Genomic DNA, 24,541 nt, shown 5'->3' with positions numbered 1-24,541 from the left:
CATGTTAGAATAAATCAATCTAAAAATAAGCAAGAAAATAAGCAAGCTGAAGAGATGGCTCAGAGGCTAAGATTCAGTTCCCATCATCCACATGACAATTCACAACCATGACAATTCACAACCATGACAATTCACAACCATGACAATTCACAACCATCCGTAATCCCAGTTCCAGGGAATCAGACCCAACTCCTGGCCTCCACAAGTGTTAGCCCTGCATGTGGAGCCTACACATACAGAAGAAATACATATCTACATACACACATATATACACACACACATATAAAAAAAAGCAAGGGGGAAGAGGGAGGGAAAAGAGGAGGGAGCGAGAGAGGGAGGCCTTGGCTTCAGCTTGCATCACCTTCCACTACTGTCCTGAGTGGCATGCTCATCCCTCCTTGCCCTCCTCCCTCCAAAGCTGCTACCTCCCTTCTGTCTCCCTCTGGTGGCACCTCCCAGGTGTCTTGCTTCTAGGCTGCATCTGACCCTTTGCCTTCCCTGGAAATTCTTATGTTCCAAGAACCGCTGTCTCAGTGCACTGCTCCTAGCTCCTGGATAGTCTTTTTTTTTTTTCCTTCGATGATTTAGCTATTTGACAAGTTTATACATGCATGCATGTTCATGTGTATGCACGCATACACACACACACACACTCGCGTCTTTATTTTCTTCCTGTTCTCTCTTTTTTTTTTTTTTTTTTTTTTTTTTTTGGTTTTTCGAGACAGGGTTTCTCTGTATAGTCCTGACTGTCCTGGAACTCACTCTGTAGACCAGGCTGGCCTCGAACTCAGAAATCCACCTGCCTCTGCCTCCCGAGTGCTGGGATTAAAGGCGTGCGCCACCAAGCCCGGCTTCTTCCTGTTCTCTTGACCCAGTTTTTTGGTTTTGGTTTTGGTTTTTTGAGGACCTGTTTTGTTTTGTTTTTTTTTTTTTAAGATATTGTTTATCAAGAACATACTATGTGTTAATTTGTTAAGCCCTAAACATTGACTCATATTTCCTGAGCTTGTCTCCAGGCAGCAAACACGCTGAAGAGTGGATATACCCTGCTGGAAGAAGCAGTGAGCCTGTCACCTTCCGGTAGATTCCAGAAAGAAGAGGCAGGAAGTAAAGAAGTAGCTTGGAGCTCTGAATCATCCACTTAGGAAACAGACCACCGTGGTGGCAGCAGACTAGGCCCATAGCATCGACAGTCCCCAACCAGCAGCCAACAGACTGGGAAACCAGCCTCTGCATTTCTGACGCAGAATCAGTGAAACTGTCGTCGTCAGCAGCAAGAACATATATAACCTACTTGCCTCTGGGCCGGCTGTGGCGGACAGCAGCCACTGCCAGGCTGAAGTAGACTGGGATGGAAGAAGGAGGGAGTTAGGTGGAGCAGGTCCCGATGGCTTTGCCCTCGCACAGACCCAGATGGGAGGGTAGATGACACCTCTGTGTGGCTCAGCCACGGCTTCTGGAGCAGCTCTCAGCTCTCCATCTTCCTCCCCAGTAGACTCAAGCGTGTTGATTCTGCTCTATAACACCACCCTCACCATCTCTGCAGCCCCTACTTTGGTCCTCCATAGCTAACTAGGGACCAGGCACTGGCTGCCCCCAACCATCTTTGGCCATGCTAAGGTTATAGGTGGAAAGAGTATCCTGGATGCAGGGCTGATACCAACCCCTGCTAGAAGACCTTCCTGTGCCCTCAGCCTAAATGAGCCTCTCTGCTTATTTTGCCAAATTTCCTTTTAGGGCTTGCTGATGACCTAGTGGTTGTTTCCAAGTTTTCACACCGCAGAGCCAGGTGTGATGCTGTCATTTGGAGGCTGAGTTGGAGGTAAACCTAAACGACATAGGGAGAATCTCAAAAGTGTCCTTTTCTGACAGGCATGGTGGTGGTGCATGCACGGCCTCCACCCCAGCTCTAGAGAGGCAGAGGTAAGTGAGCTCTGTGAACCGGAGGCTATCCTAGTCTACAGAGTGAGTTCCAGGACAGCCAGGGCTACACTGAAAAACCCTGTCTGGGGAAGAAACAAAAAACAAAACAAAAAAACAGTCAAGGGCTGGTGAGATAGCTCAGTGGGTAAGAGCACCCGACTGCTCTTCCGAAGGTCCAGAGTTCAAATCCCAGCAACCACATGGTGGCTCACAACCATCTGTAATGAGATCTGACTCCCTCTTCTGGAGTGTCTGAAGACAGCTACAGTGTACTTACATATAATAAATAAATAAATCTTTAAAAAAAAAAAAAAACAAGCTGGGCGTGGTGGCACACGCCTTTAATCCCAGCACTGGGGAGGCAGAGGCAGGCAGATTTCTGAGTTCGAGGCCAGCCTGGTCTACAAAGTGAGTGCCAGGACAGCCAGGGCTACACAGAGAAACCCTGTCTCGAAAAACCAAAAAAAAAAAAAAAAAAAAAGTCAAAAAAAAAAAAAAAAAAAACAACCCTATTTGTATTGGGGCTCAGCAGTTAAGAGCACATGTTGCTTGCTCAGAGGATTTGAATTTGATTTGTAGCATCTCCATGTGGGTTCACAGACCCCCTAACTCAAGTTCTAGGGGATCACACCTTTGTCTAGTTTCTGCAGGCACCCAGGTATGCATGTGATGTGCGCATACACACATTCAGGCAAAAGACACACATAAAATAAATCTAAAAAAAAAAAAATCAAAACAAGTTTATGTGTAATCCTAGAAAGAAGGGTACGTGCCTCATCCTGACAGTTTCTTACCAGGCATTATGACACATGCCTAAAATCCCAGCTCTGGGGAGATAAGAGCAGGAGGATCAGGAGTTCAAGACCACCTTTGGCTATATGATAAGTTCAAACCCAGCCTGGACTACACAAGACACTGTCTTAAAAAAAAACCAACCACCCAAGGCTGAAGAAATAGCAACAGCAATTAGGAGCACTGGCTGCTCTCTCTCTCAAAGGACTCTGGTTCATTCTTAGCACCTACATGGTGGCTCACAGTCTTGTGTAACTCCAGTTCTAGAGTATCAGCCTCCCTCTTCTGGCCTCTGGGCACTGCATGCACATGGTGCCCAAACATACCTGGCAGGAAAAGCATTTGTACACATAAAAGGAAAAACAGAAAAAAACAACAACAAAAAAGTCAGCCAATGCCAGGCAGTGGTGGCGCATGCCTTTAATTAACCCCAGCACTCGGGAGGCAGAGGCAGGCAGATTTCTGAGTTCGAGGCCAGCCTGGTTTACAGAGTGAGTTCCAGGATAGCCGGGGCTACACAGACAAACCCTGTCTCAAAAAAATCAAACAAAGAAAAAAGAGAGTTCCCAGTGTTGCTTCTGGACTGAACCAGGGTTGAGGTCATTCAAAGCAATCTTTCAATGTTCTTGGCCAACACTCTTCTACTGTAGGCTGCACAGTTCAGCATATAGCCTTTTTTAAGGTGCTGACTCTGAAGAATAATGTTGTCATGGACATCTTTAAGTCTAGGGCCCACCCCAACAGTTCTGCCATGCTAACATGGTTTCCTAGTAGTGCAATTTCTTGGTAAAGAATATGTCTGTGGGCCTGAGTAGGTAAAGGTGCTTGCTGCCAAGCCTGACGACCCAAGTTCGATCCATGGGACCAACTCCCACAAGTTTTCCTCTGACCTACGCATGTATTCCTTGGCACACACACCTCCATGTGTGTACCCAAGTGCATGCCCGCACACAACTAATTAGATTAAATACATTTAAGAATATGTTGGGGGCTGGAGAGATGGCTTAGTGGTTAAGAACACTGACTGCTCTCCCAGAGGTCCTGAGTTCAATACCCAGCTACCAATGTGGCTCACAACCATCTGTAATTGGATCTGGTGCCCTCTTCTGGTGTGTCTGAAGACAGCCATAGTGTTCTCATATGCATAAAATATTTTTTGTTGTTGTTGGGTTTTTTTGAGACAGGGTTTCTCTGTATAGCCCTGGCTGTCCTGGAACTCATTTTGTAGATCAGGCTGGACTCGAACTCAGAAATCCACCTGCCTCTGCCTCTGCCTCTGCCTCGAGAGTGCTGGGATTAAAGGCATGCGCCACCACGCCCGGCTACAAATAAATTAAAAAAAAAAAAAAGAGAGAGAAATTATGTGAAGTTCTTTTTTGGGTGGTGTTTTATTTTTATATTATGGTAGGAAATACCATATAGGCTAGGACTCCCTGAAACTCATAACAGTCCTCCTGCCTCAGCCTCCTGAGTGTGGGATTACAGACCTGAACCACTCTGCCCATTATATTTTTTGAACCTTATATAGATGGTCAGAATGCTTCCCAGGTAGGGCTCTACCAGTTTTCAGCCTTTGCTGTCTCCCCAACCTGCTGGTGCCAATCACACCCCTAGTCAAGGGCACACGGGCTCCTCTCTGTGCTAAGCACAATCCGGACTGCCTGTGACCAAAATCTGCGGCCTAAAAAGGCTCTGAACTGACTGTAGAACCAATTCCCCAAGGAATCCACCTCCTGCCTAGTTCAGCACATACTCCCTGAGCCCTGGAGAGGGGTCTGTGTCTTGCAAGATCAGCTTTTTTGGGACACCAATGTCCTTCGGTATGTTAATAGACTCTATTGTAAAAAAAAAAAAAAAAAAAAAAAAAATCCAGGTCAAATAAATTTAGAGAGCTACATGTTAAGGCTTGGAGACTCAGCACTTTGGGTAGTTAAAGCCCAGTGGGTCTCTTACAAGAAAAAAAAAAAAAAAAGCCTTTTCCTGTCTCTTCAAAAAACAGGATGGCTCCTCTCTACTGTTTCTCAGGTGTCCCTTCTTCAGGCAAAGTCCTCAAGCTTCCTGACCATAGAGAGGGGATTCTCTCTTACCCGGGACCCTCTCCAAGCAACTGAGTTGGTTAAGTGACGAGAGTACACTCTACAAAGCAAAAGAATAATAACTGCGGAACCAGAAGCCAGAAGCTTGAGACAGAGGCTACACGGTAGGCCAGGATGGGCTTAGGCCATGCCCCATCTGTTGGGAGGGATTTGACAGGGACCAGAATCCTTCTAAGATATGGCCTTTGAAGATCAGAGAGGTGGTTAAGAGCAACTGTTGTTCTCGTAGAGAACCTGGGTACAGTTCCCAAGACCCACCCAGATATGGTGGCTCACAACCATCTATAACTCTAGTTTCAGGGATTCAACACCCTCTTCTGACCTCTGTGGGCACCAGGCATACACATACGTGTACAGGCAGGCAGGCAGGCAGGCAGGCAGACAGACAGACATGCACATCAAAAAGACAAAACAGCCGGGCGTGGTGGCGCACACCTTTGATCCCAGCACTTGGGAGGCAGAGGCAGGTGGATTTCTGAGTTCGAGGCCAGCCTGGTCTACAGAGTGAGTTCCAGGACACCCAGGGCTATACAGAGAAACCCTGTTTCAAAAACAAACAAACAAACAAACAAAAAAGACAAAGCAAAAATAGAACCAGGTGAACTTCTGTGAATTTCAGGACAGCCAGGGCCACATAGACAGAGAGAAACCCTGTTTCAAAAGAAGGGAATATGATGTAGAGAGATGGCTCAGTGGTTTTTAAAGAATGAATGTTCTGTCTGCATGTAGACCTGCATGCCAGAGCAGGGCATCGGATCCCTTTATAAATGGTCATGAGTCACCATGTGGGTTCTGGGAATTGAACTCGGGACCTTTGGAAAAGCAGTGATCGTGCGCCACCACCGCCCGGCTGTTGTTTGTTTTTCATGACAGGGTTTCCTCTGTGTAGCTCTGGCTGTCCTGGAAGTCACTCTGTAGTCTGGGCTGGCCTAGAAATCAGAAGTCCACTTTCTCTGCCTCCATAGTTCTGGGATTAAAGGCAGTAGCTCAACTTAAAAAAAAAAAAAAAAAAAAAATCGGGAGGCAGAGGCAGGCAGATTTTCTGAGTTCGAGGCCAGCCTGGTCTACAAAGTGAGTTCCAGGACAGCCAGGGCTACACAGAGAAACCCTGTCAAGAAAAACAAAACAAAACAAAAAAACAAAACAAAACAAAACAAAAAAACAATATTTTTCAAGAAAGAATAAAATAAAAACAACTGCTTAGCTCTCGGTCTTAGCGCCATCTTCCTTGAGACTCCTACGCCATGAGAGCGAAGTGGCGGAAGAAGAGAATGCGCAGGCTGAAGCGCAAGAGAAGAAAGATGAGGCAGAGGTCCAAGTAAGCCAGCCCGTGCACCCACGACGCCTGCAGGAGCAGAAGTGAGGGATGCTGAGGGCTGGGACAAGCTATCGGACTGTGTGCTGCCATCGGTAATGAGTCTCAGTAGACCTGGAACGTCACCTCATCGCGATCGCCTGGAGAAATGACCGCCTTTCTTACAACCAAAACAGTCCCTCGGCCCTGGACCCCCGGCACTCTGGACTAGCTCTGTTCTCTTGTGGCCAAGTGTAGCTCGTGTACAATAAACCCTCTTGCAGTCAGCTGAAGAATCAAAAAAAAAAAAAAAAAAAAACTGCTTAAAAATGAATCCATTGGGTTTGGAGAGATGGCTCAGTACTTAAGAGCACTGACTGCTGCTTTTCCAGAGGGATTGGATTCTCAGCACCCACACTTCTGCTCACAACCATCTGTAACTCCAGTTCTGGGATAATCTAATGCCCTCTTCTGGCCTCTAGGGGTACTACAGACAAATATACAGGCAAAAACATCTGTATATACACCAGGGCTCCCTTTGTGTCTTGGGTCATGTGCCAACATTGAATCACTCAGTCCAGACAGGACCAAGTCTAAAGTCTAATGTTCTACCTCGATCTGGCCTGACAGTTATAGGAGGAACCTTCTCCAGGAGGAAAAGCAAACACTATTTCAGGCGGTTCTCACCAAAAGGATGGAGTGTCTCAAGTGACCAGCTGGCATTCCTTGTTACTATGGGAGCAATTTTGATGAAGAGCCTCTGGGCACGCATGCTCCAAGCTGGGTCTCTGAGGTTAAGAACTTCATGGGATCCATACCAGCCACCAGCTGGCAGCATTCTCCGGGTAATGTACTTGCATACTATTCACCCAGTACATGAGCACAGTGGATCAGATGGCCTTAAACCCTTTCAGCTACTTCCCAAGCTACACATCTATAATTCCTACAACTCAGCCAAGACTAAGGTATCCTGAGAGGAGGGTCTCAGGTGACAGCCTTGCACCCTTCCCTGGCTGGCCCTATTCTTGTGGTGAAGACAAGCTGGCCTTGGTGCAAAACTGGAATACACTGTATCAGGACTTGGCTGCTATATATGTTTGTCAGAGGAGACCAGGGCTGTGAGACCAGACCAGACTGAGAGAAGCCGCAAATAAAACTGGGTACAGGGGTTGGAAAGATGGCTCAACAGTCAAGAGCACTGACTGCTCTTCCAAAGGTCCTGAGTTCAAATCCCAGCAACCACATGGTGGCTCACAACCATCCATAATGAGATTATAGATGCCTTCTTCTGGGGTAGCTGAAGACAGCTACAGTGTACTTACACATAATAAATAAATCAATCTAAAAAACAAAAACAAAAAAAACTGGGCATAGGGCTTCTATCTCCATGAGAAAAAAATAACACCAGGAGGGGAGCACAGAGAGATGAAGCAGGCAAGGCTGGCCCATTTCTAGGACATAGGTATTGACAATCCAGATAAAGATGGGTTGACCCCAGGAGGGCACTGTACACACATGTACACCGCTGGCAACATGGCATGTAATTGCGATGCTGGTCACTGAGGGCCGCTCAGGACCCATAATACTAGAGGTACCTCTTGGGACTTCAGCTTTGCATCTGGGGAAAGTCTCCCCTCCAGAAAAATAAAGGACCAGGTCCTTGGGATTGGCTGTCCTGAGGAGATAGCATAGGAAATGACACTAACTCCACATTGCCTCCACAGCAACAGAGGCTCCTCCCCTGGACTCAGCCCTTTGAAGGGCTCTTGCCTAAACCTAACAAATCTTGTCTCTACAGCCCTGTAACCACCAGAGGGCGCCCATCGCTCACGAATCTTCCAGAGTCCCTTTCTGGGTATCGGCAAAGCCAACAGTAGAATCTTGGTGACCCTAAACAATTTGGAAATGTCCCCAAGCAGTTAATTGTGTGCTAGGCTAAGGACCAGATGGAAGTATACTCCGATAAGGGTGGTAGTTCCCAGAGCTAATCGCTAGAGAAATGAGGACTCAACAGCTTGAATAGGATGTAGGCTCAGGATCTGGGTGTCTGACTCAGGGTACTAGGAAGTCAGCAGTCATTCATGCTATTGCCCCCATTCTCCAGAAGATTAAGGCCCAACAAGATTCACTCACTGGCTGCCTATTTACATGGCTACCAAGTCTATATTGTCTACAGGGCTGCAGCCTCAGAGACCAGGATTAGGCGCTAGCTCCATGCACAGCTGTTACAAGTGGAGCTCACAGCTCCTCCCCGGCTTTAGAGACCGCCCATTCCTTGACCCAGGTGTTTCTGGGAACATACCAAGGTTGACAGACTGTACAAGGATGAGCCAGCAGAGATGGGCGGGGCTTCCAGGTAGAAGGGGGTAAACAGGGCAGGTCCTTGTATATGAATCCATTTCTCTCCCACCCTTCTCCAGCCTTTGTTCTCCCTGTGCACTGCGTCCTCAACTCATTTCCCCATCTCCCTTCCCAGGGAATGTTTTCACTTCTTTCCCGTATTTAGTGGGATCCAGGGTCTGAGGTTGTGTTTGGTTTTTTTGAGGCAGGTTTCTGTATAGCATTGGTTGTCCTAGAACTCGAACTGTAGACCAGGCTCACCTCAAAACTCATCCTACCTCTGACTCATTTAAAGATATGCACCAATGCCATGCTAAATTTTAAATGCTCACTAGTTTCTACTCCTAGGTATAAACTTTGTGGTCCTGGGAACTCAACCCAGACTGGCTGTGTAACTCAGTACATCCAAAAACTGTGGCCAACGTTCTTCAGTCTCCACTCCCTGCTGCCCACCAATACCTGAAATTCCTGGGCGTGAGCAAACTAGGAAAGCCCATTCTCCATACTCACAGCCAGCCCAGTCTGTAGCCTCTCCCCAACCTGTAGATTCAGTAGCTAAAGTGATTCACATTCAAGGACTCTAACCCCTCAAGCTAGCAAAGCACCCCCTACAGGATGCTCTTCTTTCTTACTCTTCTAAAGAACAAATCGCCCACCCTCCTGTAGTGCCTATAAGGGACTTGAATAGTCACTGTAAAGCTAGAGCTTGCCCAGGTTAAGTCAAGGGCATAATAGACCCTTCAGGACCTACAGACTTGGCTGGCAAACTAACACTAGGAGCCACTAAACAGTATACTAATTACATGGACAGCAGCCAGAACTTACAACTTGGAACAAGATGACTTGGCCTGTGCCACCAAGGGCTCTGTATACAACACATCTCTCCAGTTTATGCCTGGGACTAGTGGCCTAAGTCTCAGGAAGAAATGGTGTCACAACAGTAAAGAACCTCTCCCAATGTCCCATGATTAACTGCAGCTTTGTCTTGACCTTCCCCCTAGAACTTTAAAAATGCCATCCAATTCCAGGACTACCCTCTCCCCAGAAAAACCAGTGTTGACCCAGGACGTTCTGGGGATAGAGAAGACCCCATCCCAAACAAACTAGGTACACACAGAAAAACCAGGCTTTGAGACACCATTGTTAGAACAACTCAGCAAAATAAAATTCCGGTTTATTGTTGGACATTGTTTCACACATACATCAAACAGGCCAAAAAAAAATAAACAGCAACTTCATAGACAGAAAGAAAAGGAAAAAAAAAATCTTTTTATCTTTGGCCTTTTTAACCATCTCATACAAACCAACTACTTATAGTACAGCTAGGTACATACACAAAAGTTACTGGAATGCTCGGAATAAGATTGTTTTTTTGTTGTTGTTTTTGCTTTTTTTACAAGGTTTTTTTTTTCTCCTTTGAGATTATAATGAACATGGTCACACCACAAGTGAAGTCTGCAGTAGGACAGAAACGCTCTGAAGGCTGGTTTGGTCACCCGTTATCATTAAAAATGGCTGACCCCTAACAATATGTACAAAAATATAAAATGTAAATAAAAAATACAAACAAATTTTCCTTTTAAAGTATTTTTAAGAAAAAAAGCAGGGCCTGGGAAGTTCTGGTTCTTTTTTCCTCCCATGTTGCCAATTCATGGTGTAGTTTTGGTGGGGTGGTGGAGAGCGCATGTCATATCTGTGGGTGGCATTGCCCGCTGTGGGCGGGCGGGGCCTGCTTCTCTACTCGAAGGTGACCACGTTTAAATTCTGAGACGGGAAGTGGAGGGTGAATAGGTCACGGTGCGTAAGGTTACTTTTCCTTTTGCTGTCTAGTCATCCTCCTCGGTCTTCTGCTTCTTGGTGTCGACTTCATCATCCTGTAGAGAACATCAGGCCTGTGACTGCACATCAGCTCCCTAGGCCTTGGCTCCCAGAGAGCAAAGCTGGGATGGGGTCCACTAAGAACCCTTCACCATTTGCCAGAAACAACCCCCAAAGCTTTTGTACCCCAGGAAAGGTACCTCACACATACCTCATCATCCTCAGCTACCCGCTTGCCCGTAGGAGCCTCAGCTTCCTCATCTTCATCTCCATCTTCTTCCTCACCTGGAGAGAATCAATCAAGGGACCACATAAACCACTATCCTCGCAGCTGCAGATCAACAACTTTTTTAAATTACAAAGATCAGCCCCAACAGGAGGGTGGAGTACACTGCAGTTCAAAGTGGTCCAACTGCCCAGAAACCCAACCTCTCCCTTCTGGCAATAAAAGCCAAGGAAGGAACCTGAGAAAACAAGACTACTCACCGTCACCTTCTTCCTCCTCCTCCTCTTCCTCCCCACCTTCTTCCTCTTCTTCATCTACCTCATTGTCAGCCTCCTGCTCCCCATTTTCCTCATTTTGCTTCAACAGAAAACACATCTGCCATTAGCCAGCTCTGAAGCAGGCCTGGATGTCTAGTGCACCTTGCCCCTCCCCACACCATACAGCTACCACACCACCTCCCAAACTAAAAACCAGACAAGTTCCACATCTGGTCCAACATCCTGAACTAAGGTGAAAATTTAAGAAGCAGAAACTGGGAACACAAGCCCCAGCTACTTGGACACTCACAGCGTTCCCATTGGCAGGTGCATCTCTTCCATTCTCTGCCTCCTCCACAACTTCCTTCTTCTCCTTCAAGTCCTTTAGAAGGAAGAGGAAACCCGTTAGTCTTCAGAACAATAGAGGGCCACTCATCAGCCAAAGTGCTGAAAACTAGACAAAGCTGGTCCACAGGACAATCTGAGTCACTGGCTACTTGGCCACCCTAGGGTGACGTCAGCATGGACCATAGTAGATACTCAAGGCCTGTAGTCCAAATCCTATGCTTTCCATCTTCTAGACACATTGAAAACAAGGCAGACTCATGTGTTGACTCAAGGCACTCTGCTACCATATGGTATCATAGCCGCAAACCCGCCAGGCCAGGCAGACAAGCTCGGGAACTGTCGCCCTTACCTGCACGCCCTTTGCCGCCTGTTTCCAGCTAGAGGGAGCTCCACCCCTCAGAAACCCTTCTTGGAAGGCGGTGGCTGTGTGCCATAAATAAATAAGGTAGAAGGGAGGAGCCAGTCGACGGTCATTCGCTCAGGAATGGATGGGAGTCCGGATGGGGATCGGAAAGTGCCTGGGCACGCAGAAGCACCCCCTTCAAGTCACACCAGCCATGCTTGGTACTAGGGACCTCCTGGCCTCCACAGCCCAAAGGAAATAAACTAGCACCCTGGGCCCTGCGGCTTCGGGGCCGGACCACTGGGTAACTTTTTCCACTGCGGTGGCTGAACGGTCGGCTCGGTCGGGGCCCAGGCACATGGTGCAGCTAATTCCGCCGGTGCAGCGCTGAGTTACCTGCCAGCAATGGTGGGTTCGCGCCCAGAGGCCTGCCTAGGACCCCACTGCGCCCGCTTCTGCCCCCTGGCGGCCGAAGCCCGGGGGAGTGAGTGGGGGCGGGGTGGCAGCGGTGCGCAGGCGCACACCTCACCCAGCGAACTACGCGCGCGAGCCTCGGCACGCACCGCGCGCAAAGAGCACGTGGCCCGGGGCGCCAAGTGCGCCCTGTGCCCTGGAGACCCGAGGTCCGCTTTCATCCAGGGGAGCGGAGTCACCCGCTGAAGAAATCCCACTCCGTGCTGCCCCCTGGGGTCCTGCCTGTGAGGGGCAACACGCGGCTTCCGGCTCCGATTTTGGCGCGCAAGCTCCCGCGGTAGGCCACCAGGGACTCGGAGCTCCTCGGCTCCGACCCTCGAGACCTTCGGGGGCGCGCTCCTGAGGAGCGCTGGACCTCGCGGGAATTCACCTGAGAGACTCCCGCCGAGGGCGGAGGGGGGACCATGCTGGCTACAAAGTGTTACAGCGGCGGCGGGCACCGCTCCAGAGCGCGCTCTGCACGGGGTCGCACCAGCCGAGGGAGATGCCGAGCCACGGGAGTTTAAAGAAAAAAGGCGACTCGGGCCGAGTCCCCACTGCGGGACGAGCGGGGCGCTAACATCGAGGTGTTTGAAAGCAACGAGTCCGAGCCCAACACGGCTGAGGGTGGGAAAGACTCCACCGGGAGGGCGAGCCGCTGCCTCAGGACCGCGGTTCTGCGCCGGCTTCTGGACCGCCGCGGCACCACCGCAGCTGGGGAGCCGTGGGGGGCGTCCAGCCGCTCGGCAGCTTCACTTTCTATTTCCTCCCCCTCTCTCGCGTGGGCTCGCCGCCCGGGCCCAACCCCCGTCAGCAATGACCGACCCTGCGACGAGGTACGCCGCCGCGGGAACAAGGACGACCACCCGCGTTCACCCGTGGCTGCGAACCAGACCCTTCGGCGTCTGGGTCAGAATCCCCACAGCGCAGCACGCCGCCCCATCCGCGTCATCCCGGATAACCGGTGGCCGGCCCGCTATAGGGCGCGAACCCGGGCGCCTAACAAAGAGCGGCTCGGCCGCGGGCGCCCTCAAGCCCGCCGGCGCCGCACACGCGCCCCCCACACTTCCGACTGCGGACGCGCCGGAGTTTCAAAGTTATTTCCGTGCGCCGCGGCCCCGCGACCCCGGCCCCGAGAGCGCTCAAACCATTCGCAAACAAGTTTCGAGAATCCGCGCCTCGGCTCTCCCCGTTTGCGTCCGAGTTCCGCGGCGACCCCAGGCCATCGGCCAGCTCCCGACGGCGGCACGAATGCCCGCGCCGCTTCGCGCCCCCTCCCCCGCACACAAAGAGTGCTGCCCGGGGCCATCGCGCCACTGGAGGGTGGCGGGGTCCCCTGGAGAAGCGTTTGCGTGATGCTTTCCCGCAACCACGCGCCCCAACGCCGCCCGAGCGACGGCGCGCAGACCCCGAGGGGGCGGGCGGCGTCCAGCCTCACCTTGGTGGTGATCTCGGAGCTGGTGTCCACTGCTGTGTCTGACATGGTGGGGCACGCCGGTGGTCCGATGCCGCGAATGAGGGAATTAAAGTCGAGTTCGAGGACTCTGGCGAGAGAGCTGCCGGAGTCCGCGCTGAAGGAGGCGGTGGGCGGCGAAGGTGGCTGCAGCGAGCGCGGAGCACGACCCGGGAACAATGCAAAGATGGCTTTTCGGAGCAGCCAGTGGGGGACTCACGCGGCGCCAGAAGCTTTAATATAGATTAGTGGGCGGTGCTCAGCCACCCTAGTCCTGGCGCTATTGGCTGAGCGCAGGGAGCGGGCGTCCTCTCATTGGCTCGATTCCGAACAATGGGCAAGTGAGCTTAAAGCGGCAGTGCCTTGGCTTGGCGCGCGCTGCGCAGTCCCCCGCCGCACTGTCATTCAGAGTCTTGAATTTTGTTGGGTCTCGCCACGCCGGAGGGGGCTCGCGCGCGTGCGCGCTCCCGCAGCTGTTTTGCTAAGGCCTCTGACGCAGAAAGCTAAAGCGCGGCAAAGCTGCCCGCCCAGCCCCGGTCCTCCCCCTCCCTCGCGACTGCTCGGAAGGAGGGGGAGGGAGGGAGGAGGGGGAACGGGAGCACTGCCCGCCAGGGGAAGGGGGAGGGGAAGATGAGCGCTGGGCGGCGCTTGCCCCGGGCGGTGCCCCGCGTGGTTCCCGCGCCCGGGACCTGCCCGCACCGAAGAGCAAGTTGTCCCAGTTCAAGTGAACATCAGTCCACACAACGGGCTGACTGTGACTCGCACCTTCCGACCCGTCCTCCTTTCCCTCAGCCTCGATGACACTAGTTATCCCTGCCGCCCATCACTGTCCCGCCGTCCAGGGTCAGCTCAGGAGTGGGCCTCGCGCCCTGCACACTTGGGGGGACTCATGCGAAAGTCCCGGTGTCCTCGAGCGGGACAGGCCTTGGGCCTCACGCCACAAGGCGGTGTCGCGCCTCAGGGTTCTCTGGTCAGCGTCTGCTGTAAGGTCACTGCCGTCGCGGCAGCTCTTAACATCATCCAGAGCCCCGCCCGGCCATCGAGTTTACCCCTCTCCCCTAACATTTTGCAGGCTCTAGTGGGCATATGAACAGTGTGCAACTGGGAGAAACTTGTCTCCCCGGCCATTAGGACTAGTCCTTGAGGGGGGGGGGGGGTTCCTTCAAACTTGAGCCATTTACGGTACCACGCGGAGCCTGAGAAAAGAAAAACCATAAAGACGCCACACTCAAGATGGCGTTGGACTCGGCAAGCGTGGCGTGACGTGGCGACCCGGCTCACTCGAACAACTTCAAAATACTAGATTACTCCATTTTTAGCGCTGTCTCACTTGGCTGTCGAACTAAGGAATTTGTCCTGTGAGAAGAGCGACCAGAATGGCTATAAACGGGTTCCGAGAAACGACTTCGCCACACTCAAAATGGCGGCAGATAGCGTCCGACCGTGTGTCGCCAGGAGGGGGCGCCCGACACGGAAGGCGGGACTTGGGAGAAACCCGCACACACTGGCTGAGAGTGGCGGGCGAACACAAAGTTGACGCTTTGCGCCCTGCCATTGGTCATTCCTGCTGTCTGTCTCCTGGGGGCCGTGGACTCGGGAGTGAGGAAAACCCGGAGTCTTGAATGGGGAGGGCGAATGGGTGCCAAGTCCCGTAGAGCTTTGAGGTCGAGGCGAGGAGACTGAACTGCCCTTATGGCTTCCCCCCGGCGCTTGGGCCCATCCTCACCCGGAGCCCCCTATGCGGAGCTTGAGGAGAGGAGAGGAACGTGCAGGGTCGGGAAACTGTTGCAGTTGGACCCGGGATCGGCCCGCGAGCCGCACGTGGCCGGCCCGCATCCCCACGCGCACGTGCCAGTCCCGCCGCCAGCCGCTTGGGCCTCTGCGAGCTTTTCCTTTAAGGAGAAAGCCTTGCCGCCGCCCTTTGGCCTGCGCTCACTCCCGTTGTCCAGCGGTAGCTCCTGTCCCGGCAGCCCCTGGCAAGGGAGGGTGTGCAGGCTCCCGGGGTCTTGCTCTTCTCGGAGCACACTAATGGCTGGAGACGGTTATCGCGCCCCAGCGCCCTAGGTTGCACAAACTGTCCCTGAGTCCGAACTGCCCCACCCCCGCCAGCGGGCTTTACTGTGTTGAGGATATGGAGCTTAAACAAGGAAGGGCCTTTGAGCTGCAGCTGCCCAGACCCCTTTTTTGTAGACGATAAGGAGGGACGGTGCTTCAGTATGAACAGAAAGGAGGATGCTTTCTACCTGGGGCTTATCCATTAAGCTCCCGTTATTCTCTAGAGGATTGTTCCATCTACAAAACCCAGATGCACAAAGAGCTTGGCCTATACCACCCACATCTTAGTTGTGGTTTCTGAGTTCACAGCTAAAGAGGAGGCCCCGGGTTCTGGATTGGGAGAGCTGAGGGAGGCAAGGTGGCAATCAGTGAGAAGCTGGCTAAGTATGAACTTCCCTCGAAGAAGAACTGCTTTATCTAGTCTTGTGCATGCTCGTGTGTCTATCATAAGGGAGGGAGGGAGGGAGGCCCAAGCATCTGGTTATAGAAGCACCATCTACATTCAAGCTAAGCTTACGGACCTCCTGTTGCCGTATTCATGACAGTGTTTGGCTCATACAAAGAAAAAACAAAAAAAAAAACCATAGGTTCTAGAAAGGAAGTTAGAGTTATCAAATAAGCCATGGTCAGAGCTCTCGCTATCCTAGTATGTTTGAGAAGACCAGGAACAGAAGTCACCTCTGGGCCTTTTGTCTGGCCACAGGAGTCTTAAGAGCCAGGAACTACTGTAGTTGCTGGGACTATGAAGAGTCCCTTTCTTTCCTTAACAGGTTGTTCTACCTCTTCAACTGTTTGTGACAGGGCTGGTCTTACTGTCTGCACTTCCACTCATCCAGGTATCTTAGGCCTTAGGCTGCTCCAGAGGCCAAAAGTGAGGTACTTCCAAGTCTCTCCAAACAAGCGAGTGAGTCCTAGCAGGCCACACTCCTTCCCCTGGGTCGCTTGAAACAGGTCTAGGGTGTTCTGGGCCTTCCTTAAAGCTATGTTCAGTGCAGGTGGTCCAGATGGCCTCAGGGCAGCCTGGAATGGTGGCACAGGTCTTTAATCCCAGCACCCGGGAGGCAGAGGCAGAGGCAGGTAAATTTATGAATTCAAGGCCAGCCTACACAGACAAAACCTGTCTCAAAAAACAAACAAACAAAGACAAGACAAACAAACAAAAAAATGACCTCAGGGCAAGTTCATTTTTAGGGAATTTTCCTAGGCACATCTCTTGTTGCTTTACACATTCCCCAGCAGGCCTGACTTGTTTATTTAACAAACCTGGCCCTATGAGTGCTCAGCCTGCAGCCTAGGATGGCTCCTAAGTCATTTCCAACATATGTATTCCTTATTGATTATCTCTCAACTCTGCCTGATAACTAAAACATAACATGAAGTACATATTTGGGAGCTGGGTCAGATGTGGGGGCTGCTGAAGTGGTGCCCAAGATGAAGGTGCTGCCAGGCCTGAGGGTCTGAGCTCAGTCTCTGGGGTCTACATGGTAGGAGAGAGTCATTCCCACAAGATGTCTGCTGACCTCCACATGTGTGACCTCCTCCCCACATAAACAGATACCTGTCATTTTTGTTTGATTGGTTTAAATTTTTCAAGACAAGGTTTCTCTGTGTAGCCCTAGCTGACCTGGAACTCTCTCTGTGTAGACCAGTCTAGCCTTGAATTCAGAAATCTACCTGCCTCTGCCTCCCCTTACTGGCGTGTGCCACCATGCCCAGCCATATACACGAAATTTTTTTTTAATTAAAGTATATATTTGGGATCTGGGCAGTGATGGTACACACACACACACACACACACACACACGTGCGTGTGTGTGTGTGTGTGTATATAAAATGGATTATATGGTATAACTATGTAATCATTATATATAATCCATACATGTATTAAAGCTGCCTGGATTCAGCCTGAGCCATGCTGTTTCCTGTTTGTGTAAGATCCTGTGATCCTCTTTCTCACCTCTAAAAACCAACATGGCGTAACAGTGAACTGAAGACCTAGATATCCAAAAAGGGCCAATAACAGACCCTCACAGTAAGGGAAGCTTGCCCTTAGGCTGCCGCCTTCCAGTGGCCATCTGTATGTAAGTGTGTTGATGTAAGGATGTTTGCAGGACTCTGGCAAAAGGAATACCATCCTCAGCAAATTTTTCTCATGTTCAATGGCAAATGAGGACGATGGCTTCAGAGTTTCTGAAGCCTGTGATTCAGTGCCCAGCAGGGTTGGCAGGGACCTCGGCTTCTGAGGAGTGATGGAGTCTGGGAGGTAGCCGCAGTGGAACCCGCCTCAAGACCTGAGGCCTTCTCTCTGGAGCCTCAGAATTCAGAACCCCTGGAGTTTCGGGCTGTGGTTTCCTTGCTCAGGCGGCAGGGCCTGGGGAGCTGCCAGCTGCCTTTCAACCCTCCCGCCTTGCCTGTGGCAGGATTGTGTAAGAGCACACACACACACACACACACACACACACACACACACACACACACACGGCTGCTCTCTCCAGCAAGCCTGGGCCTGCCTGCCCTTGCTGTCCTCCCTGGGGAGCTGGGGTAGAAGCCTGACTCCTGGTACTCACACAGGTCTGGCCACCCTGGGAGTCTCCTAAGCAGCAGGGAGAGGGTGTGGAATGCCTCTTGACATCTGAGGCATGCTCTCAAAACCAGTGCCGAAGCCTGCAGAGCCAGGGTGCTGGCAGGAACCAAGTGAGGTAAGGATGCTGGCGGAGGTGAGCATGCAGAGGCAGTAGCCATAACCCCTAGGTGTAAGAGCGCTATCCTGCCAGTCTTCCCATGCACATGCCTGCTGCAAAGACTCCAGGAATCTCTGCCTGCCTGTAACTTCTCCTGGCCACCTTCCCTGCATCCCAGTGCCTGGTGCACCTATTTGCATATCTGAGTTTGTGGGTGGTTTTTTTTGCTTAAGCTCTGGTTACATTGGTGAGTGGGTGGGCCCAGCCTCACCTCGAGATGGCACAGGAAGATGCTGGTTGCAGGAGCTCTTGGCCGGCATACACCTGGATAACCACTTTCAAAGACCTGTGAGTTCCTGCAACTGACAAGAAGGTAGGTTCCTGTGGGACCCTAAATTCAGCAGAGACTCTCCACACTTCTGCCTTTCTGCTATACCCACCCAACTTGGGAACACAGCAGGAGCCCCAAGGAGGGGCTATTGAGGTCACACAAACGTGCTAGGATCTTAGAGACAGGATGTTCCCACACTTTCCCACACAGCAAGGTCCTCTGAGCAGGTCCCAGCAGATCACTCTCTTCTAGCTGATCTGAGTTTGCCATCTTCTGGGGAGAAAACAGTCAGGTAATTGTCACTGTCTCTGTCCTTGTAGGAAAGTCAGGAAACCAGACCAGGCCTCACCGAACTTAAACCTGGCTAGGGAGAGCAAGACCTGGTAGATGCCTTTTTATAGATGTCTGTGCACCATGCATGGGAAGTCCAAGGAGAGAGCTGACCTCGCTTTGGTTGTAGTGTTCTCCATTAAGGTGGTACAGAGGCTATCTACAATCCTTTCCCAGCCACATGGCTTCAGGAAAACTCTTGGAATCTATACTTTGGTAAACAGAAGACTATGGCCTACTTCCTAGGGAGAGAACACTATGGCTATCCCAGCCCTGATGACTGCACACAGAACCACACTGCTGAGACACAAAATCTTTGACCAACATATATTTTTGAGATCCCTAAAGTATTAAAAGTCAACCTCATTTAAAATTTTCAGGATGGGTCAGGTGTGGTGTTACACACCTTTAATCTCAGCACTTGAGGCAGAAGGATCCCTCTGAGTTTGAAGCAGGCCATCCAGAAACTCAGAGTGAGACACTGACTAAAAAAAAAAAAAAAAAAAAAAAAAAGCCAGGCGTGGTGGCACACGCCTTTAATCCCAGCACTTGGGAGGCTGAGGCAGGCAGATTTCTGAGTTCCAGGCCAGCCTGGTCTAAAAGTGATTTCCAGGACAGCCAGGGCTATATAGAGAAACCCTGTCTGGAAAAACAAAACAAAAAAAAAAATTTTTTTTCAGGGTAATAGGTATGTTCCAGAACATTTTCAGAAATCACACTAGCTCAGTAAGGCTGAATAAGGACCAGAGAGATGATCAGCTGTTAGGACCACTAGACTTTGTGGTGCACACCTTTAATCCCAGCACTTGGAAGGCAGAGGCAGTTGAATCTCTGAGTTCAAGGTCAGCTTGGTCTATAGAGAGAGTTCTAGGACAATCAAGAGAGAGTTCTGGCTGCTCTTTCAGAGGACAAGGGGTTGATTCCCAGTACCCGCATGGCAGCTCACAACCATCTGTAAGTACAGTCTCAGGAGATCTGACACCCTCTTCTGGCTTCCAGCTTCCATGAGCACAAGGCATGCATGTGGTACACATATCTACATGCAGACAAAACACCCATACACATAAAAATAATTTAAAAAAAAAGACTATATTTGGCTGTGGGGACAACCATGACAGAAATAAATGTGTTCTGAAAACCTATATAGTAAGTTCCAGGTCCGCCAGGGCTGCATAGTGAGATAGTGAGACCCTGTCTCATGAAAATGCTAAGAGGGCTGGAGAGATGGCTCAGTAGTTAAGAGCACTGACTGTTCATCCAAAGGTCCTGAGTTCAAATCCCAGCAGCCACATGGAGGCTCACAACCATCTGTAATGGGATCTGACACCTGCTTCTGGTATGTCTGAAGACAGCTACAGTATACTTACATATAACAATAAATAAATCTTTGGGCCAGAGCAAGCAGAGCTCAATTCCCAGCAACCACATGATGGCTCACAACCATCTATACAGCTACAGTGTACTCATATCCATAAAATAAAAAAAAAAAATCTTTAAAAAAAAAAATGCTAAAAGAGCCAGGCATGGTGGCACACGCCTTTAATCCCAGCACTTGGGAGGCAGAGGTAGGTGGATTTCTGAGTTCAAGGCCAGCCTGGTCTACAAAGTGAGTTCCAGGACAGCCAGGGCTACACCTGTCCTGTCTCCAAAAACCAAAAAAAAAAAAAAAAAAAAAAAAAAAAGCTAAAAGAAAGAGGGGTTAAGGTCAGTGAGTAAATTGCCTGTTGTAGAAGCATGGAGAATTTAAATACAGATTCCCAGGACCCACCAAGAAGCTGGGGAGAGGCGGTATCCGACAGAGACAGGCAGCCTGGCCTAATCAGTGACTTCCAAAGTCAGTGGAAGGCCAATCTCATAGAGTGGAGAGTTATCAGAGAAGATGCCCAGTGTCAACTTCTGGCCTCAGCCTCCCAGCAGACACATTCACACCACAGAGGTGGGGGGCTAGTCTTAGATTAGTTTAGGTCACTTAGTGCTTTCGGATCCTTGGAAAACTCAGGAGTCCTCAGGGCTGTCCTGGCCAGGCCTCACCTCTCTTGTGCCTCCATTCTGGGCCAGCAGGGGGACTGGAGGACGCCTTTATAGGCTCGATGGACAAAGGTTCCAAGCAGCTCTCTGCCCTTTGCCACCTGGTTCCCAGTTGAAATGAGAGGGGATTCCTGGTGCTGACAGCCCCTCTGTAGATCCAGCCCCACTGGGTGGAAACAGCACAGGTCTGGTTGTGTTCCCCACTTGGTGTAGTCCTTTGCTTCACACTCCAGCTAAGTTTCATGAGGAAATTATCTTTTCTCGAACTGGAGATGTTCAGTGGACAAAGTGCTTGCTTTATAAACCTGAGGACCAGGGTTAGATTTCCAGCACCCTTTTTTTTTTTTTAAAGATTCATTTATTTATTATATGTAAGTACACTGTAGCTGTCTTCAGACAATCCAGAAGAGGGAGTCAGATCTTGTTACGGATGGTTGTGAGCCACCATGTGGTTGCTGGGATTTGAACTCCGAACCTTCGGAAGAGCAGTTCTTTTGCTATCTTACCCACTGATTTCCAGCACCCTTGTAAACAAATGTTGGGTAGGAGTGACTGACTGCCTACAGTCCCAGCACAAGAGAAGCAGAGACAGGAGATCCCTGGAGCAGATTGGCTAGCTAGACAACAGGAGATCCTGCCTCCTAAAGTGATTGAGAAAGATACCTGATAGCAACCTCTGGTCTCCACACATGTGTACACGTGTGCACTTGTACACCTGGGAACACATCCAAAAAATAAAAGGAAGCAGTTCTTTAGACTGAAGATTATTCAGACTCAGTGGGAAGAACATCCCTCTAGCAAGCATAAAGCCTTAGGTTCAATACCCAGGACCATCCTCAGCACAAAAAGTTCTGGCCTAGCACGGAAGCTCATGCCTATAATTGTAGCACAGAAGAAGCTGAGGTGAGACGATTATCAGTGTTTCTATGCCAGCATGAGCAGCGAAGGGAATTCCAGGATTCTAGGAGAAACTGGGCTGTAGGAAGGGATTGTCTCCAAAACACTGGGGAAAGGAAAAGTAAGTCACTGGAGTGCACTGAATGAAAAAGAATTGGTTGGGCTTGAGGTTTCACTAAATCCCCTTCCCAGGGTGCTATGGAGCAGTGTAAGAAAAGAGAAAACCGGAAGAGGGAAAATATGTGGCCTTGAAGATGGCTCTGCAGGTGAGGCCTTTGTCACCAAACCTGACAAGGTGAGTCTAATCCCTGGAACAACACAGGGTAGAAGGAGAGGAGAGGCACCTGCAGAATAGCCTCTGCTCACACAGCCACTGTTTCAACATGAGATGAACCTGAGATGAAAAGAAAAATGAGTAAAATCCTACAACCCTGCAGGGAACCTCTACAGGCAGAGCAAGTGGGAAAGAGTTGCTGGGTCAAGAGTAGGGGCACACCATCTATAATCCTAACACTGTGGAGACAGAAAAAGGAGGCTCACCACAAATTCAAGGCCAGCCAGGGCTACATGCTGAGGAGGAGTGGGGAAAGGAAGAGCTGCAGACTGAAGGGCAAGCCTGGTCAGAAACAGACATAGTAGATCCCCATACCCCTAACACAATGACTAGGACTGACTAGCCTGACACCAGCTGTGAAAACTCAAAAGGCCAAAGCAGACCTAAGATGGCCAGGAGTGCTTCCCAGCACACACACAAAGGCTTAGCCAAACCCTAAAGGCAGGACAAGACGTGAGGGGAGAGAGCAACAGGAAAGACATCCAGGGTGTCTTTCCATGGTGCTACAGGGTCTAGCTCTGGCCTATCGAAGGCACGGAAAATAGGTAAGCAGACATCGGTTCCTTGCTGACCCAACTTGGGGCAAAGACACTTAACTCCAGACTCGTTTAAAACTTTTTGTTCTTTTTTTTTTCTTTTTTTTTTTTTAATTTTTAATATTTTTATTACATATTTTCCTCAATTACATTTCCAATGCTATCCCAAAAGTCCCCCATAGCGCCCCCCACTTCCCTACCCATCCATTCCCATTCTTTTGGCCCTGGCATTCCCCTATATTGGGGCATATAAAGTTTGCAAGTCCAATGGGCCTCTCTTTCCAGTGATGGCCGACTAGACCATCTTTCGATACATATGCAGCTAGAGACAAACTTTGTTTTTTAAGCTAAAGGTCCAGTCCACTCTCCAGGGAGCCTGTTCTGAAATCAGGAGGTTATAGAGCTAGGAGATGAGTTCTTCCCAGCTCTCCTTTGAGGTGTGTGTGTGTTGTTCATAAAAACAAAATCAGAAAAAAAACTTTTTTTGTCCTTTTTGAGACAGGGTTTTTCTGTGTAGCCCTGGCTGTCCTGTACCTTGCTCTGTAGACCAGGATAGCCTCAAAATCACAGAGATCTGCCTGCTTCTGCCTCCAGAGCACTGGGATTAAAGGCATGCACAGTACTTCCAGTTCCCCGTCCTCCAGGGGCAAACTCAGACCGTCTTGCCTGCCTGCCAAACCATCTCTCCAGACACAGACATGTTTATTCTTTTCAATTTTCATCCTAAGAGAGGGAAGCTAAAGCACAGGTGTTGCTCAAATCCTTCCTGGGAGTAGATGGCAGAACTGGGGTTTGAATTCCGGGCAGCCTGGCTCCAGAGCTCCAAGCTACCTGTGGGTGCAGACACGGCCCTCAACTATCACAGCAAGGCACTTCATCTACCATGCACAGTCCTGCCAGCATCAGGGTGAAGCACCCTCCTTTCCAGTTCCATTCCTGCCCAGCAAAGATGGGATCTCCTGGTAAGAAGTTTTGATCTCACCAACCAAAGCTCTTGCCCCTAGCAGATCCTTAGGAGATGAGGGGCAGGAAGGTTTCTCAGATGGGAACTTTCCACCTGAACTGGGAGATTCTTGTGGTGGGACTGAGTGATAGACAAGGTGAGGGCACTTTGTCATTGTCACCCAAAGTATACCAGAACCAATCAGCTATCTAGGAATGCTGGCACATGCATGTGATCTGAGCACACAGGAGGTAAGTGTCATAGGATCACAAGTGCAAAGCTAGCCTAGGCTACCTAGCTAGGGCAGCCTGTCTCAAAAAGGATAGAGAAGGAAAAAGGAAGCCTACTGTGCTGACTATTCCTGGTTGTCAACTTGACTATATCTGGAATGAACTACAATCCAGAACTGGAGGGCACACCTGTTATCCGGATCTTGAGACTAGGAGATACAAGTTTCTGACCTGCATCTTCACATGGAAATCTTAGGCCCAGGCAAGGTTGTACATGCCTTTAATCCCAGGACACTAAGGCAAGAAGCTCTTGAGTTCAAGGTCAGCCTGGGACAAAGCAAGTCCTAGATCCATGTGCGGTCGTACATACCTTTAATCTGGGCCACACCTTCTACTGGAGGCCTACATAAGGACATTGAAGAAGGGAGACTCACTCTTTGCTTGCATTTACTTGCCAGCAGATCTATTGGAACCTAATTTTACAGAAGACCACGTGAAACAACCAGCCCCATGGGACTGAGCAACTACTAGATTCTTGGACTTCCCATCCACAGCTGCCCATTGTTGGGTTAGTTGGACTACAGACTATAAGTCAGCACAGCAAACTCCCTTAATATATAGTGACATTCCATAAGTTCTGTGAAGCTAGAGAACCCTAATACACCTACTAAGAAATAAGTGAACACACGATTGTCCGTTGGGACATTCCATGGCATCCAGAAACAGTAGGTAGCATCTGCCACCAGTTGTCCAGGCTAACTAAAGCCGTTCTCTGTACAACACTGATCAGGTATGGTGGCTACACTGTCATCCCAGCACGTGGAGGGCAGGAG

General features: G+C 50.2%; 1 protein-coding gene across 1 annotated transcript; it reads right to left on the bottom strand.

Moving 5' to 3' along the window:
- Window positions 1-9,585: 9,585 nt before the first annotated feature.
- Ptma (prothymosin alpha) lies at window positions 9,586-13,588 on the bottom strand. Its single transcript, XM_085839097.1, has 5 exons — window positions 13,329-13,588; window positions 11,057-11,128; window positions 10,750-10,846; window positions 10,475-10,548; window positions 9,586-10,319 (listed from the first exon to the last, which is right to left on the bottom strand). The coding sequence occupies exons 1-5, from the start codon at window positions 13,371-13,373 to the stop codon at window positions 10,272-10,274; spliced, it is 336 nt and encodes a 111-aa protein (XP_085695223.1). The 5' UTR covers window positions 13,374-13,588; the 3' UTR covers window positions 9,586-10,271.
- Window positions 13,589-24,541: the final 10,953 nt, after the last annotated feature.

The sequence above is a fragment of the Mus caroli genome, unplaced genomic scaffold (assembly GCF_978045245.1).
Source record: "Mus caroli unplaced genomic scaffold, Mus_caroli_1 scaffold_1, whole genome shotgun sequence".
Lineage (NCBI taxonomy): Eukaryota > Metazoa > Chordata > Mammalia > Rodentia > Muridae > Mus > Mus caroli.
The sequence above is the reverse complement of the archived record's forward strand: the minus strand, read 5'-3'. Positions and strand labels throughout refer to the sequence as shown.